This window comes from Bombina bombina, chromosome 6 (genome assembly GCF_027579735.1).
Source record: "Bombina bombina isolate aBomBom1 chromosome 6, aBomBom1.pri, whole genome shotgun sequence".
Taxonomy (NCBI): domain Eukaryota; kingdom Metazoa; phylum Chordata; class Amphibia; order Anura; family Bombinatoridae; genus Bombina; species Bombina bombina.
This window is the reverse complement of record NC_069504.1, coordinates 372,320,694-372,339,001: the sequence shown is the minus strand read 5'-3', so window position 1 is coordinate 372,339,001 and position 18,308 is coordinate 372,320,694. Positions and strand designations below refer to the sequence as shown.

At 36.2% G+C, this 18,308-nt stretch overlaps 1 protein-coding gene across 1 annotated transcript in view; it reads right to left on the bottom strand.

Moving 5' to 3' along the window:
- The window catches only part of FAM193B (family with sequence similarity 193 member B), a 92,453-nt gene extending 83,346 nt beyond the window's left edge, over positions 1-9,107 (bottom strand). The window contains exon 1 of the mRNA XM_053719268.1: positions 8,833-9,107. Within this exon, the coding sequence (XP_053575243.1) occupies positions 8,833-8,976 (144 nt within the window). The 5' untranslated portion in view covers positions 8,977-9,107. The remainder of the gene's footprint in view (positions 1-8,832) is intronic.
- Between the last annotated feature and the right edge of the window lie 9,201 nt (positions 9,108-18,308).

Sequence of the window (18,308 nt, the reverse complement as noted above, 5' to 3'; positions counted from 1 at the left end):
TTGCCCAATTTTGTCTAACCAAAACACATATTTTAACAACCATGTATTAAAAGTAAACTTACCAACCTATAAGTCTTGGAAATCAAAGCCTCATTTACTTAGAAAAACTAATTTTATTTATTTTTTTAAACGATGACGTCATGATATCCAGCCCATTATTTTTTTGACCTACGTATATTTAATCAAGAACCAATAGGATTCTAAGTTTATGCATATAATCATCATTAGTTCCCCATTTTCATGTGCATTCGCTACTACTGATGCCGCAATTACCAGCATCAAGATGGAAATAACGCATGCACATTTGAGACCTAAATCAATGTTATAGGCTCTCCAGTCTTTCTATGCTGAATACCTTACCTGTCAATGCACTGCCAGATCTAATTGTGTAAGATCGATATAGCGGGTTTACAATGTCGGAACCGGTCTGGAAGGGAGTGACGTTGACTATGCGCAATCTAGCGCATGCGCAGTGAGAAATTTCGGCACCATATTCAAACCGCGGTTGTCATACAGGATTGAATATTAACAACAGATACCCACGGAGTGGGTTCGGAAAAATTTATTTTTTAAAACAGCAATTACAGCAAAAAGGTAAATATTTAGTAATGACATCTTATTGAAAATGTGCTTGTTTAAAGGGACACTGAACCTATTTTTTTTCTTTTGTGATTCAGATAGAGCATGCAAATTTAAGCAACTTTCTAATTTACTCCTATTATCAATTTTTCTTCATTCTCTTGTTATCTTTATTTGAAATGCAAGAATGTAAGTTTAAATGCCGGCCCATTTTTGGTGAACAACCTGGGTTCTTGCTGATTGGTGGAGAAATGTATCCAGCAATAAAAAAAGTGCTGTCCACTGTTCTGAACCACAAAAAAAAATGCTTAGATGCCTTCTTTTTTAAATAAAGATAGCAAGAGAACGAAGAAAACTTAATAGGAGTAAATTAGAAAGTTGCTTAAAATTGCATGCTCTAGCTGAATCACGAAAGAAAAAAATGTCAGTGTCCCTTTAAGATAGTAAAAATTCAAACATGGTAGTTTCTATTAGCTTATAGTGGTCCTTTAAGATGGGGGTGATCATGGTGGGGGAGGGAAGAGAGCTGTTTGACAGGGATTAGAGAGGGATCAGGGGGTGGGATGTGTCAGGTGGGAGGCTGATCTCTACACTAAAGATAAAAATTAATGTCACAAGCTACCTAAATAACCCTTTTACTGCTGGGCATAATACAAGTGTGGTGCGCAGCGGCATTTAGCGGCCTTCTAATTATCAAAAAGCAATTTTCGAAGCCATAAATGTCTGCTATTTCTGAACAAAGGGGATCCCAGAGAAGCATTTACAACCATTTCTGCCATAATTGCACAAGCTGTTTGTAAATAATTTCAGTGAGAAACCTAAAGTTTGTGAAAAAGTGAACTTTTTTTTTTTTATTTGATCACATTTTGCGGTAAAAATGGTGGCATGAAATATACCAAAGTAAAAAAAAAAAAAAAATTATATATATATATATATATATATATATATATATATATATATATATATATATATATATATATATATATATATATATATATATATATATATATATATATATATATATATATACACATACACATATATATATACATATACACACACATACGTGAAGGGTTATTCAGGGATGCCTGACAGATATCAGTGTTACAATCTCTAATTTTGAAATAAAAAATGGTTTGGATTGCTACTTTTAATTATAACTTGCAAAAAAAGCAGAACATGTAAACATTGAGTATTTCTAAACTCAGGACAAAATTTAGAAACTATTTAGCATGGGTGTTTTTTGGTGATTGTAGATGTGTAACAGATTTTGAGGGTCAAAGTCAGAAAAAGTGTGTGTTTTTTTCCATTTTTTCATCATATTTGATATTTATTTCTTTATAGTAAATTATATGATATGATGAAAATAATGGTATCTTTAGAAAGTCCATTTAATGGCCAACGGTATATAATAATAAATGTGTGGGTACAGTAAATGAGTAAGAGGAAAATTACAGCTAAACACAAACACAGCAGAAATGTATAAATAGCCCTGGTCCCCAACGGTCAGAAAATTGAAAAATGTTGGTTATGCAAAGCTGGGGAATGGGTAGTAAACGCTTATATATCTTTTTAATCAATAAAAACGTTGAAGTAGACTGTTTAAAGAGACATTAAACCCAATATGTTTATTTCAGGATTCAGATAGAACAATTTTTAAACAACTTTCCAAGTTACTTCTATTATCAGATCTGCTTAATTTCCATGATATAATTTGCTGCAGAGCAGCAATGCACTACTGAGAGCTAGCTGAACACAAAGCCAGCCAATCACAAGAGATAATTGTGCGCAGGCACCAATTACCAGCTAGATCCCACTTGTGTAGGAAATGTGCATATTCTTTTTCAACAATAGAATAAAGTAAATTTGAAAATAGAAGTGAATTTAAAAAAATGTCTTAAAATAACATGCTCTATCTGAATCAAGCAAGTTTAGATTTGACTTTCCTATCCCTTTAAACTAATACACACCATGTACACATAGACTTAGGGGTAAGATGTATCATTGATCACATGTAGTGACTCTCTGCCCAAGATCACAAATCGTGAAGCACATTTGTTCCCCATATACAAAGCAATGCTGGCCCCTGCTCTTGGGCAATTGGTTTTGTAATCGCCCTGGTCAGATCAGACTGGGTGATTTTCATTCAACAACTCTAAATTGGTGGAGAGGGTTTTGGAAGCAGCAGTTTAAACCACTGCTCCATAAAAGTATCAGTTGCAGGCTCAATCTATCCCTTAGACTTCATACAGTACACAAACACAACTGTTATAAAGAAGGTGTATATAATAATGTGCATAATGTACACTAGTAATTGTCCAAGGCTGCACTGACAAATACAGCACCAGAGAGCTGTAACAAAATAGCTTTATATTTTAATTATGCAGAAATTCATTTTACAGCTTTTAGCTCACAACAGAGAGCTGGACGTGATATATTAAAGTTTATGCATCACTTCCTACTACGTTGCTGTCAGAATATGCATCAGGTATCAAAATATCCACTATAGCTATAGTCTTTCTGACAATTATGCAGACAAAAGAACTAAAAAATGTAAACATTAGAAATAACAGGATATTTGCCATCAGGACTAGTTGCAACATGTTTTTAAGAAGGTTTTCTCACATCTTTCTTCAGCTTAGCACAACAGTATGGACTAATATATAAACCTGTGGGAAAATTACTTACAACTTCTACATTTTATTATTATTATGCATATATTTATAACTAACAGATTAAAAACACACACCCTATATTTGTCAAACTAAAATTTAGAACTCAGTAAGAAGAATTAAGAACTAGTGAGAATAAGACAAAATAATTACATTTTTATGTAGATTTTAGGATCTAGAAGTACAATTTAAAAGGGACAAACATATTTTCTTTTGCGATTCAGATAGCGCATACAATTTTAAAAAACTTTTCAATTTACTTCTATTATAACATTTTCTGTAAAGCGGGGATGTAAGCTCAGGGATGTATCTCTTCAACAAAGAATAGCATGAGATCAAAGCAAATTTGATAATAGAAGTAAATTGAAAACCTTCTTAAAATTGTATTCTCAGTCTGAATGAAAGAAAAATGTTGGGTTTCGTGTCCCTTTAAAGGGCTATTCACATGCAAAGATAGCATGTTCTAATTCATTACAAAGTTCCTTTAAGGATCTAAGATTGGCATACCAGGTAAAGTTAGAGGAACATAAATGTAGAAAAGTAAAATGCTCTGTTGCGTTACACAATTTTATTATTGCGCAAATGTTTGCGAGCAATGCCATTGCATGTGTTAAACATGGAGGCATGCATTTATTTAATAATAAAATGCTGTAACACAGTAGAGCATTTTATTAAAGTGAAGGTCAATTTTGATGAATTTGTGCCCGGTTTTTAATAATCCTGTTAACAAGGGCACTTTAATTCATCAAAATTGACATTTCGAGCTTTTTCTTAAAAAAAAAAAAAAAAAAAAAAAAAAAAAAAAAAAAAAAAAACTTACCTTTTAATCCTGAAAGCTGCTCCATCGATTCCCCCGGCCATCAGAAGCCTCTGCTTACGTCAGAAATGCAGAATCTGGCTTCCTCTGATCATGGCGTTACCCCCCCGGGGGGTCATGGCTTGAGGGAACGCTGTGATTGGATGAAGCCGGATTCGTCATTTTGGACCCGCAAAGAGGACTTGCGATATGCGGAGGAAGCACTGCAGCAGCTCTCAGGATTAAAAGGTAAGTTTTTGAAGAAAACGCTTGAAATGTCATTTTTGATTAATTAAAGTGCCCTTGTTTTTAATAGGATTATTAAAAACCGGGCACTAATTCATCAAAATTGACCTTCACTTTAAACTACAATTATGTCCATTTAAAAGGGACAGGATACACAAATGTTGAACCACTATAAAGTGATGCAGCATAGTTGTAAAAGGCGGACTAGAAAATATCACAAACATCTTTATGTAAAAAAATACTTCAAGTTTCCTAAGTATTCACACCCCACTGTAAAGAGACTTTAAGCAGCCAGTCAGACTGTTTGTCCCAGGACTTGCTAGGGAGCGTGCATCTGGAATTTCAGGCACAGTCATGTTATATGCCCATTCACTTTAACCTTTTAAGGCCGTTATAACGTTCTACTCTGCCCTAACCGCACTTTAGCGCCATTAGGACGGAATAGAACATCCTACCCATTTGGCTGTCCTGAAGCCAACAGCAATTTCTCGATCGGATTGCGGTCAGGAGGGTGTGTCTAGCATCTTGGGGACGCCCCCCCTGACCCGATCCCATAACTGAAATATCGCGATTGCGTGATTTCAATTTGTCTATATCGGAACGATGTAGACAAATTTACCCTGTCATGAAAGGGTTAAGTTCTATGAAATCTCATGAGATCACAGCAAAGGCAAAATATGACCTCAGTCAGAACTGCTGATGGGCTATTTTTTTTTTTTTACTTGCTTGCAGCTGAAGTATAACTGTTGCAGAGCACTTACTCTGATGGCTGAAGAAATTTTGAGGTAAAATATCTTCAATTTTTACAGAGATGTTGAGGTGATATTTTCTTGGCAGCTTTTTACAGTTATGCTGCATCACTTTCAAGTGATTTAGTATATGAATATTTTGTTCCTTTAAAGTAACAAAAACATTTCCAGCTTTGCATAAGACCAGCAATTAAACATATTAAAAATATGTATTTGCATTAAAAATGGTAAGAGACATTCTAGTATAAAAACTAAATTTTCAGTGGTTCTTTTTTATTTGCATAAAGGGTCATGAAATCCTAATTTTTATGATGTTGTGTAGAAATAATGAATTCATTGTTAGTTATATCTAATTTCCACATAATTTGTACTTGAAAATATATTCTCACAACCCTCTTTTAGACTAATTATATGACTTATGAGCTGTCCCAGATGATTGGAGAATAGCAAATGTAATACCCCTTCATAAAAAGGGCAGTAGAGAAGAATCTGGCAACTACAGGCCAGTTAGTTTAACTTCAGTAGTAGGGAAATTAATGGAAAGCCTCTTAAAAGAAAGAATTATGACTTACATAAAGACAAACAATTTAGAGGACCAAAATCAGCATGGTTTTACTTCAGGGAGATCATGTCAGACTAATCTAATTGACTTCTTTGATTATGTAACAAAAGTATTAGACAAGGGAGGAGCAGTTGATGTAGCATATCTAGATTTCAGCAAAGCATTTGACACCGTCCCACACAATAAACTTATTCACAAACTATATCTCCTTGGTCTAGATTCAAAAATTGTGAACTGGGTGGAATGCTGGCTTAAGGACAGAAAACAAAGTGTCTTAGTAAATGGAGTTCATTCAGCAGAGGGGGCTGTTACTAGTGGTGTTCCTCAGGGGTCAGTTCTGGGGCCTGTTTTGTTTAACATATTTATCTGCGATATCAGCAAAGGGCTACAGGGGAAAGTATGTCTCTTTGCAGATGATACAAAAATTTGCAACAGAGTGGATGTTCCAGGGGGGGTAGACAAAATGAGAAGTGATATACAACAATTGGAGGATTGGACAAACGACTGGGATCTAAAGTTTAACACAGCAAAGTGTAAAATAATGCATTTAGGGAAGAAAAATCCAAATGTTAATTACAGACTCAATGACACTTTAATGACTGTTACAGACGAGGAACAGGACTTGGGAATTATTCTTTCAGATGATTTAAAACTTAGTAAACAATGTAGTAATGCAGCGAGTAAGGCTAGCAGAATGCTTGGATGTATTGGTAGAGGTATTTGCAGCAGAAATAGTAAGGTTCTTATGCCACTTTATAGATCATTAGTTAGGCTTCATCTTGAGTATTGTGTGCAGTTCTGGAGACCATATCTTCAGAAGGATATTAACAAACTTGAATCTGTGCAAAGGAGGGCTACCAAAATGGTACATGGTCTAAAAAATAAAACTTACCAGGATAGGCTCAATGACCTAAATATGTATAGCTTAGAGGAGAGAAGGGAAAGAGGTGATATGATAGCAACTTTCAAGTACATTGAAGGGTTTAGTAAAACTGAGGCTGTGGGTATTTTACATAAAATGGAAAATTCAAGAACAAGGGGTCATGAGCTCAAGCTAAAGGGTAGTAGATTCAGGAGTAATTTGAGGAAGCACTTCTTTACAGAAAGAGTGATTGATTTATGGAATAAACTTCCTCAAGAGGTAGTAGCAACAAACACTGTGGGGGACTTTAAAAATGCATGGGACAAGCATAGGGCTATCCTACGAACTAGATAAGTTTATACTGTTAGGTAAGGTCGGGCAGACTTGCTGGGCCTATGGCTCTTATCTGCCGTCAATATCTATGTTTCTATGTTTCTTATCCTCAAAGGGCTAACCATGTAGGAAAATGGGAGTTTCTGGTGACTTCGCTTCTAAAGTCACTCGCTGTCACATACAGAGGCTCAGCACTATGCTGATTTGCAGAAGTATAAATTAGCACAATTTTTTTTTCCTTTAGCACATGCACAAATGACTTACACAAACTGCTCATGCATACAGGAGAGCAATATTCAAAATTAAATGAACTATTCAAAATGCATATTTGAATATGCATTCTGGATGCATAAGTTATAATGGAGCATTCAGTCATTGATGTGAACGCTTTGAGAGAGAAAAAAAATCAAAGCCTCTAAATTAAATAAAATCTACTATGTTTTTATTAAAGGGACACTGAACCTAAATGTTTTCTTTCGCGATTCAGATAGAGCATGCAATTTTAAGCAACTTTCTGTTTTACTCCTATTATTTATTTTTCTTCGTTCTCTTGCTATCTTTATTTGAAAAAGAAGGCATCTAAGCTTTTTTGGTACAGTACTCTGGACAGCACTTTTTTTATTGGTGGATAAATTTATCCACCAATCAGCAAGAACAACCCAGGTTGTTAACCAAAATTGGGCCGGCATCTAAACTTACATTCTTGCATTTCAAATAAAGATACCAAGAGAATGAAGAAAATTTGATAATAGGAGTAAATTAGAAAGTTGCTTAAAATGTCATGCTCTATCTGAATCACGAAAGAAAAAATTTGGGTTCAGTGTCCCTTTAAACTTCTAGGATGAGCAAAACTTAAAAGGACATTCCAGTCAATAGTGGAATCCACATAGATGCATTTCAGTTTAAAATAGAAACATTAATATACATGTATTAGCAAAAATGCTTCTAATAAAAACTATATTCGTTTCAAAAGTTTATTTACGTATGCATTCAGCACCAGCATTTTAAACTCAGCACTTACTCAGTCTAAGCCGCTTGTAAAATCTGGTAAACACTCAACTTGTTAGTTGATGACATGATACAAGCCCCACTGGTGCTCTAAACAGCTACAGTATTAAAATTGTTGGTGCTCTGAGAATATCTATCAATTCTTCACATGCAGAGAAAAATGTTATGCTAAAAAAGTGATGTCTTACTAGAAACTTGTTTGCCAATACATGAAAATGTCCCTTTAATTACCAGTCCTTTATTGGTTGATTAAGGTTATTCCCACAGCTCTATTGGTGGACTTGACACACTGCCACATGCATAGAAACATTTTTTCTTTCTAGCACAGGAACATATGTTCAAAATAAATAATTTGAATGGTAATACTTTGTAAAATAAACTCTTTTAGATGTAACAAAAAAACATTGTTATTATTCTGCTGTCTATAGTTGGTTCAAGCTGTTAAAACCCCTTTAAAGTGATTTTTGTTTTTTAAATAAACAGTAGGTCAGTTTCTTTCTCTGCAAATAGATTTATGTGTAAGCAATGAGAACAAGCACACAGAAAGCAGAGAAATCGACCATGATGACTTTACAATGGCATGTCCAAACATACACGGGTAATTATTTGGTATGATTAGAATAATAATCTACCTCCAACGGGGTGTAGAAAGCATTTAAATAGCGTTTTAGTTTAATGTGATTTATTAACCCATTGGTTACCAAAGGTGGCTGCAATACAGCCCACTCCAGCACCTAAGAGTTAAACAAAGAGTTATTAATCAAACCAATTCTAAGTGCTATCTGCCCAAAAAGGTCATAGAGCATAGACTGTCAGACATCTAAAGCAAACAAAGATGTCCTAGGCTAGTTGCATTCGGAACTAGAGATGGCACAACGACCAGCAGACAGTAGCTCAGCACTTGTACAGAAATAGCACAAGGTGTCAGACAAGCAGGATCGGTAATGCCAATTGCTGCAGAGGTGGTAGTGTGTGTGAGTCTGCATCCGAGGGTATGTGCCCTGGAGGGGGTGTGGCTTTATCACCTGTCCGCTTTTGCCCATCTCGTCCAGTCTCTCTCTGGCATCTGCCTCTGGTACATCACAAGCAGGGGACCCCTTGCCCAGTCTTTGCTGCATGCTGGTTCGCTCCTTGCGACCGCTGCCCTGTTTATTCCTCCTCCTGGTCATTGCTAACTACGGCACACAGCTCCCCGGACGCGTATTGACTGCACCTAAAACACAAATATTCCCAAAAGGCAAAAACCCAGACCTGAAACCCTTAGACAGGACAACAGCCAATATGGCGGCGTGCTGGGAACCTTTCCCCGCCCCTTGCCAGCAGGGCAAAGGTCATAGCGCAGCTGGCATTCAGCTTCAGAAGCAAGATTTTTGTCGTCATATTGGATACGGGCAAAGATAAACGATTGCATTGCGGGTAATATAAAAATAATAGTAGTTGCGCCATATTGCATCTGGGCAAAATATCGCTAGAACAATTGGTCAAAGACTCTTGTAATTAAGTCGAGAAAGAGCATTTTGAAACTAGTATTACGACCACCTTGCAGTCACATAGAGTTGGGCATGTTGTACTTGATGATACATGGAAAGTTGGCTGGGAAGCTTTGGATTGTCATGAATTAATGAAAATTATCAAAGCAATATGTAGTTATGTATTCGTATTTCATAAAATGTATCCGTAAAAACATACTACGAAATGAAAATAATGGTGTAAATCTCTTGACTTGAAATCTGTAGCAAGTTTACCAGAATAAAATTACTGAAATATATATACTGTATATATAGGCTTACCAGAAGTCCCACTTTTACTGGGATTGTCCTGGTTTGGAGGCGCTGTCCCAGTGTCCCACCCGGTTGTTCATTCTGTCCCAGTAGGGTTGCCACCTCCGGGTTTCAAATCATGTATCCGGGTTTCAGAGTCAGACCGCCTGAAACCTGGACACATTATTCAGAATGACTGGACTGTGACTTTCTAGCATAGTTGGATGCTGGTATTTTGTTACATACAGCTCTGCTTAGCTTAACATCCGTGTCCTTCAAAGTTTACATTTAGTAATATAGGCTGAGTGAGCAGCATAGGTTTTGTTTTTTTTATTTTGTAGTGCTACTTGGTTTATTTTTCTAAGAATTTAACACCCTCGACCCCTGGTGACATCACCAGTGATACACCTTTAGGGGAATCATATAAGTATGATCAGAAAGTTCATACAGGCAGGATTTTTTGGTGTTGATCTTGCTTTACTTCATGCAGGATAGCATTTTGGATGTATTCTTCCTGCATTATGGTATAGAGTAGCCTCTTAAACAGCTTTGGCAGGTACGTGTTTCTTTTTTTTACTTATTTCATTCAATGTTGTATTTATGCCTTATAAATATTTGGCTCTGTTCCTTAATTAGACACATAAAACACATATTACACTGCAGATATTAAATTGTGTGATGTATACGCTTTTCACTATTTTATGAAATTGATAATTATGCTTGATTTTTGGCATTATTTAGAATCTGAGATTTAGATGAATTATTTATTTGCTCATGTTGTGTATAGGTTGCCATGACAATGTAATGGTGCCTTTTTCACTAGGGGGTGGTGTTATGGTCTATTTAAACTGTGTGATTCACTTGTTGTTTGACTGAGGAAGGGTAGAGTATCCACAAAACATTACGCACATAAAAGCTACTACTTTAAAAGGACCGGTAATCGCCACGCCCCCTTGACCACACCCCTGACCACACCCCCACTGGCACCGCACCAGGTGGTCCCAGTTTCACCTCTAAAAATTATGGTAAGCCTATGTATATATGCTTTTATAACTTCAATCAACATGATGTTTTTTAATATCTAGTAATAGTGAGATTTGTTTATTTTAGGCAAGCAAAATCATTAAAGAGACAACCTTTTCTTTTTTGATTCATACAATCTTAAACAACTTTACAATATACTTTTATTATCAAATTTACTTCAATCCCTTTGTATCTTTTGTTGAAGGAGCAGCGATGAATGCTAATTGAATGCATCGGGTAAATCAATAACAACAGGTATATAACAATTTAACATCTAGCTCCCTGTCTCTCAGTAGGAAATGTGACTCCTGGTCCTACCTAGGTATGCTTTTCAACAAAGGAAACAAACAGAAGAAAGAAAATTAGATAATAGAAGTACATTGTGAAAGTTTAAGTTATTTAAAATTGCATCTGAATCATGGAAAAAGGGTAAAGGTGGAGTTTAGCGTCCCAAATTCCTGCGCACGGTTGGAAGGTACCACATCCCGCCGTGGGGGGGCATGGATAGGTTCTCAGCGGCAGTTGCTGTGCCAGGGAACGATATTGGAACAGAGCAATCTGTTTCAATACCTGCCTTGGGCGCCGCAACTGCCGCTGGGAACCTATCCATGCCCCCCCCCCCCCTCACGTTACCTTTCTGAAGCAATTCCCACGGTAAAGTGAACGTTTCTACTTTCTGAAGTAATTACCCTGGTAAAGTGTACGTTTCTGAAGTAATTCCCACTGTAAAAATATAACATGTTTAGGTAAATGTGGAGTTGATCGCTCTTTTCCAATATCGTTCCCTTGTGCCGCAACACTCTGTTCCAATATCGTTCCTGGGTGCCGCAACCGCTGCTGGGAACCTATCTATGGTTCCCCCCACGGCAGTATGTGGTACCTTCCAACCCAATTTGGGACGCTAAACTTTACCAAACATGTTGTGTTTCATGTCCCTTTAAAGTTTGTTTAATTTATTTAGAGTAGAGAAAATGTTGATTATACTTTAACTTTGTGTAGTGATAATCTAGATTTTATTAAAGACACAGATACAAATATTTTGCTTAATCTTTCAATTTACTGCTTCGACAGCTTTGTAAAGAAAACATAATAAGTTTAAAAATAAAAAAACATAACATGCAGCAAAATTAAAGGCATAAGAGAGCCAATGAAAGTAGGCACTGTAAAGGAGCTGCTGAAACCTGCCAATGGGCTTGTTCATAGTTAAAGGATTACTTTCTGTTATAATTTTTAAGCTAAACAACTAACATATTAAAGTTAATAAACATTAATTAAAACCTACTGACCTATATTTTCTCCAAAACAAAGTTTCATAACGTTCTAAAAGTTATCTCTTTAATTCGCCGATGATGTTACATTATCCTGCCCACTATTTTCAGCACTGAGTGTTCAAAATACTTAAACCAATAACTTTGTGTTTAAAGCGCCATTTTGAAACCTAGGTATTGTAAACGGATTGGTACAGAGCAAAGGATACCCACGGAGTGGGTTTGGAAAACAATTAAATTTGCAGACAAGATTTCTGATATGCGGTAGAGATATGTTAATGAAATGCTATTGATAAAAAGCGTATTTGGGGTAGTTAGTTAGTAACAGGCATAGAAAATATTTACTTACAGTGGCCCTTTAAGGCTGGTGCTCTAATAGAGGTAGTCTAGACGACTGCCCAGGGGCGCCCCTGCAGGGAGGCCTAATTTGATGACATCCTGGTTGTGCCCTGAGGTTGTGCTTAAGCAGTGGACTATGTCATGAGCATGCTAGAGAAAGTCTAGTTGCCAGGTGGTAAGGGTAATTCAGGGACACAATAAGCTTGGAGTTACATAACCTGCTGAAGCCAGGGGCTGCGCTAAAAGGCTTCAGCTTAGCTTTACCGACTCAGGTAGGTGTGATAATATTAGCACACAGGATCCTTAGTCTTCTTTCAACTGAGCTGCCGGTGTTCTCTGTGATATCCTTAACACAGGGAATAAACCAGGGGCGGGATCAAAGGTGTAGGTCAGGTGTTTTGGCGCCAATTCCTATAGGGGAGGTTTTAAAGGCACCTGCTAACGTCAGTTTGTGCTTGGCTATTTTCTATAGAAGTCCTGGCACTCATGTTTCTGACCTGCACCTTTGATCCTGACCTGCATCTTTGATCCTGACCCTGGTGTTCCCTGATTTATGCTCTTTGTCTCACCCTTGCCTATACCTAAAACTGTAGACTGATTTCCTCGCTGCTGACCTAAGGAACTGTACCTTGGATTATTCTTTTTTCCCTTTTGTTGTAACAGCTGGTACCTGCCTGCTTACCTGTTGTTGAACATTGGTCTGATAATTAACTTCTCTTCTGTTTATCTCCGGGGGTTTGCTGCTATCTTCTAAGAACCGATTCAATTCTGTTCCAGCCCTGGGATTGCAATACATCTCCTGCAGTATTGGTTCCAGCAAGTAAACAATGTTACTACCTATTTACATTATAATAAGCAAGCCGTAACTGATTATAGAATATTGGTGAAAATACAAGGGGCAGAAGAGAGGCTGAAAGGAAAGCAAGTGAATTGCCAGAAGGAATGATTCCAGAAGAAGCAAAGAAATCTTCCGTGATGTTGGTTAATCAGAACTATGAGGTAAGCATTTTTTAAGACTAGACACACTAATCAATTGTTGTCTAGAAATCTTCTAGTTTGAAGTGTTGATAAGAAATGTAGGAATGTAAAGTTCTGAAGTTTATAACTAGCTGGAATTTGCCATTTTTCTTCCTAACTAAAAAAGGTTGCTTGTAAAACTGTTTAAATATATTAAAACCAGTTGTGTGGCTTTTTTTGGAGGCTATAGAAAAAAAAATCACTGAATCTAAGGCCCCTTGTCTTGAATTTAGAATTGCATGGCACATAGTCTTATTATATGGATAGGAGATGACATTTATTAAGATCCCAGAGACAGCTTGTAACACCCACAGGTCTGAGTTGATGACGGCCCAATTGAGGAGAAAGGCCTCTGGATCTGGATCCTCTATACCAGGGACGAGATCTTGATGGGAAGAAGTTGAAGGACTGTGTTTCACAATTATCCCTCTAATCCACCAGGATCACATTCAATAAATCCACTTTGGATATGCACTGGATAATATCCTTTGCATTGTGTAATAATTGTAATAACCCCTAGTGTCACTTCACCACACTCTTGTACACAATTCACTCTTTACCACCAGTCCCAGGTAAATATTGGTTGTGTAGCTCTATAAAAGTATAGCCACTATACTACTCGTAATTCCAGGCTAAATAATCTACCAGGCACTCATTTCTTTATCAGGGAGAGAGCTTTAATTAGAATGTGCCCAATTTACAGAAAAGCTACAGAGACATTTACATGAAGAGGTTTTCAGTCATACTCCCAAACACACAATGTGTCATATCTATTAATTATTGCAGGGGGTTTATCTGTGTGTGTGTGTGCCCTTACCAAAATACTTTCTTCCTTTCTAGAATCACTGTGTGTGAGGTTGCATGTGTGTGTTTGTGAGTGCATGTGTGTGTGTGTAGGGTGTCAGTGTGTGTGTGTATACCTACCAACCTTTCATCCCAACTGTCCCTCTATCCCTCTCAGCTATCCTGCTTATAGCCTGTTATTTTTCTTTACTTGGGACAAGCTGACATTGTTGGGAAGAGTAAATTATTTTGCATATGTAAAGACCTTGTCTCTTTGTTGTTAGTTTATAACTTCCCATTTGTCCTACCACCTGTGTCATTAATCACATCCTTCCTTTGAATGTAGACCTTTGTTACACAAATACACAGACACACAAATTTTATATAAAAAATAGGACTATATTCTATATGAGTTATATGCATATAAATATATACTGTATCTATATATATATATATATATATATATATATATATATATATATACCAACAAGGCGTTTCTCTCTGACAGAGCTAAGGTTGGATTATTCATCTCATTACTCTCTGACACGGCTCTTGCTTGGGCTAATCCCTTGTGGGAGACTAATAAACCTGTTATATATAATTACCCTACATTTGTGGCCTCCTTTCAAAGGTTTTTTTTTATGTCCCGGCTCGCTCCTCCTCTGCTGCCAAACGACATGTCCATTCAGCAAGGTACAAGATCTGTAGCCCAGTATGCCATTGAGTTTTGTACACTTGCAGCAGAGGTCAGTTGGAACAATGAAGTCCTTGTTGCCGCCTTCTCTCATGGGCTTTCCAATGCGATTAAAGATGAAGTTGCTGCCAGAGATTTACCAGAGGATTTCAAGGCCTTGGTGTCTTTTCTAATACTAATTCACATCAGATTCAGAGAGAGACCCTCTTTAAGGAGTTCTTGCGGAAGCTTCCTGTCCAGTTGTCCCCCTTACCTCCCATGCCTCCTGGTTCAGAAACACCAGGTACTGCTGAGCCTATGCAGCTGGGATTCATGTTCCTCTCCACGGCGGAGAGGGCCTTTAGGAGGAGGGAGGGGATCTGCATCTATTGTGGGCTACAAGGTCACTTTTTTGCCATATCATTTTTATTGATATTTTATCATAAATGTACAGACTTGGATTTCATCAGAGATCATAACAAATAAGCAAACAAATTTATAAAATTACTTTCAAACAGTTTTTACCCTCTTTGTCAGTGGTTGAAACATGGATAAGAAGAAGAGGAATGAAAAAAGAAAAGTAAAAATAAATTCTTATTGAATTGTCTTTCTCCCCCCCTACCCAGTTCTTAGCCACTCCTCTCTAAGCCTACTCTCCATTATGTATGTGGTATTTCCGAACCTTGAGATTAGTTCATTTTGTGTATCTCTATCATGTATCTTAATCCAAAATTTCCACTTCTCAAATAACCTACCAACATTTACCTCTAAATTATATCAGATATCATTTTGTTCAATCAGAAATTGTTTCTGCACTATATTTTTCAGTACTTTAAGTGCTGGTGCTCGTTCGCTCTTCCATCCTTTTAGGATCAAATTCCTACTTAATATAATTAGCACTGAGAAGAAGAAACTTAAAAATATAACCTGATCTGCTTGTAGTATCAGCTGTTCATTACAAATTTTATTAGCCCAATATGATACCATTCTCCAAAATCTTTGTAATTTCGGGCATGCCAATAGACAATGAATTAGATTGGCTTTATTCCTTCTACATTTCTCACATTTATATCCACTATGATCCTTCCCCCATTTAGACATTATTTCAGGTCTAATGTATGTCATCCATATTATTTTAACATGCTGTTCATGCCAGGTCATTGCCATAGTGGCTCTTTCTACTATTCCTATGCTTTTTAGAATAATCTCTGTTGTCAAATTTGGGAAATACATGTCCTTCCATTTTAGTATAATTTTTCCCAATTGATCCTCATATTCTGTTTGTTTTGTAATATTGTAGAACAACGATATAGAGAATTTATTATTTTTTTATGTGTTAAATACTGGTAGCAGGGCTGGATAGTCCCATATTTTCCCATACAATCTTAAGAGTTTCAGGCAATAATCTCTTATTTGTAGGTATGCATAAAAATGCTCTTTCTTGCACTGAAATTGTTCTTGGGCTTTCCCAAAGTCTATAACCTTTGGGCTGTCCTGTTCCCTATTTACCAGTTGTGTCAGATTAACTAAACCATGTTCCTCCCATTTTGTGCCAACATTGTTAAGAATCCCAATTGGAATTCTTGGTTTCCCTTAATTGCAAGATGCTGTGAAACTGCAAACTTTAAATTCAGTTTGTTGCAAATTTTATGCTATCCTATTATTGAGTCTTTAAATAGATTTATTCTTTTAATATATAGGGGAAGTTTATTCATTTCCAAGTGGACTATATTTTTCAGATATAGAGGTTTAACTATCTGAGCTTCTATCTCTAATATAGTAAAATGTCCTATGTCTAAAAGCCAATCTATAGCGATTTTCCCTACTGCCACTAAATTATATAAACCAATATCTTGTAGGGCCATTCCCATCAATTTTTTTGGAAGTGTTAATTTTCCATGATTTAATCTTACTTTCTTTTCCCCCCACAAGTATGTTTTAATAGATGAATTTATTTTCTTCCTTTCTGTATTTTTCAGTAGCAAGGGAATATTTTGAAAAATGTATAGTAGACGAGGTAGTGCTACCATTTTTAATAAATTTATTTTGCCGTATAGGGATAGCGGGAGAGTTTCCCAATTCTTAAGGGTATCAGAAAATTTCCTAACTGATTCTTTTATATTTAATGTATATATTTCTTCTGGGTCAGCCGAAAATTTTAGACCCGGATAAACTAGTGAATGTTTTATTTCCTTAAAAGTTTGAGTATCTGAGTCTTTTTTTATGCACCCATAGTACTTCTGATTTATTCTTATTAATTTTGTAGCCAGAAAATTATCCAAACTTTTCCACTATTTGACAAATTAGTTTAAAGTTTCTTGGCGATTGTCTAGTAAAGATCAGTAGGTCATCTGCATAGGCTGCTAATTTAATTTCTTTGTCCTGAATACTTATTCCTGGGATCTTTAATCTGAGTATGTTAAGCAGTGGTTCTAAGGCCAAATTCAAAATTAGGGGGGGCAGAGGACAACCTTGTCGAGTCCCTCTCAGGAGTGGAAAAAATGTTGTTTTGCATTTATTTATGATTAGAGCAGCTTGGGACTTTTTGTATAGTAGTTCAATCATATTGTAGCAGTTTCCAGAGAATCCAAATTTAGCTAGTGTTGTAAATATATGGTCCCAAACTATAGAGTCGAAAGCTTTATGTGCATCCAACGCTATTACAGATAGATCTACCTCTCTTATTTCCTTATTATATTTCTTGTTATACCAGACATCTGCTATTGTCATATACAATTTCCTCAAATTAATATTAGATGAGTGTCCTTTCATGAAACCTGTTTGCTCCTGATGGACTATTCCCCCTAATATTGACTGTAATCTTTTGGCTATAATGCTTGTGATTATTTTATAGTCAATATTTAGCAGGGAGATTGGTCTATATGATTCTAATAGTTGTGGATCTTTCCCTGGTTTTGGTATAATAATTATTGTGGATTCGTTAAAATCTGTGGATGGCATAAGTTGTCCTGTCCAAAATTTATTAAGAAGTAGTGTTATTGTAGGTGTAATTTCATTTATTAATATTTTGTAAAACTCTGAGGGAAGCCCGTCGGGGCCAGCAGCCTTGTTGTTAGCTAAACTTCTAATTGTTTGTAATACTTCTTCTTCTGAGATAGTTTCGTTAAGTTTATTTAACTGCGTTATATCAATTTTTGGGACCTCTACTGTTTTCCAAAATTGTTTCTTTTTATCTTCATCTATGGGAAATGGTGAGTACAGCTTTGCAAAATATTAATAGAATGTTTCTTGAATCTCTTTAAAATTGGTCATCTCCTTGTCCCCCACTTTTAATTTAGAAATAAATATGGTTTTCTTTTGATTATTAACTATTTGTGCTAGAAATCTTCCAGATTTGTTATAAAATCTATAAAATTTGGAGCATCTTTTCATGTTTTCTTTAACTTCATTAACTTCTATTCTGTTTTGCCAAGATGTATTTTTCCCAATTAACCTTAGTTCTGCTGCCCAGGAATCTTGTATATACATTTGATTATTTGCTATTTCCTGTAATTTAATTTCCTCCTCATGTTAATTACAAAGGAGGTGATCTCTCCCCGGAGCACTGCTTTAGCCGTGTTCCAATATATATTGGTTTTATTACAGTAATTATTATTAAATCTGTCATATTCTATCCA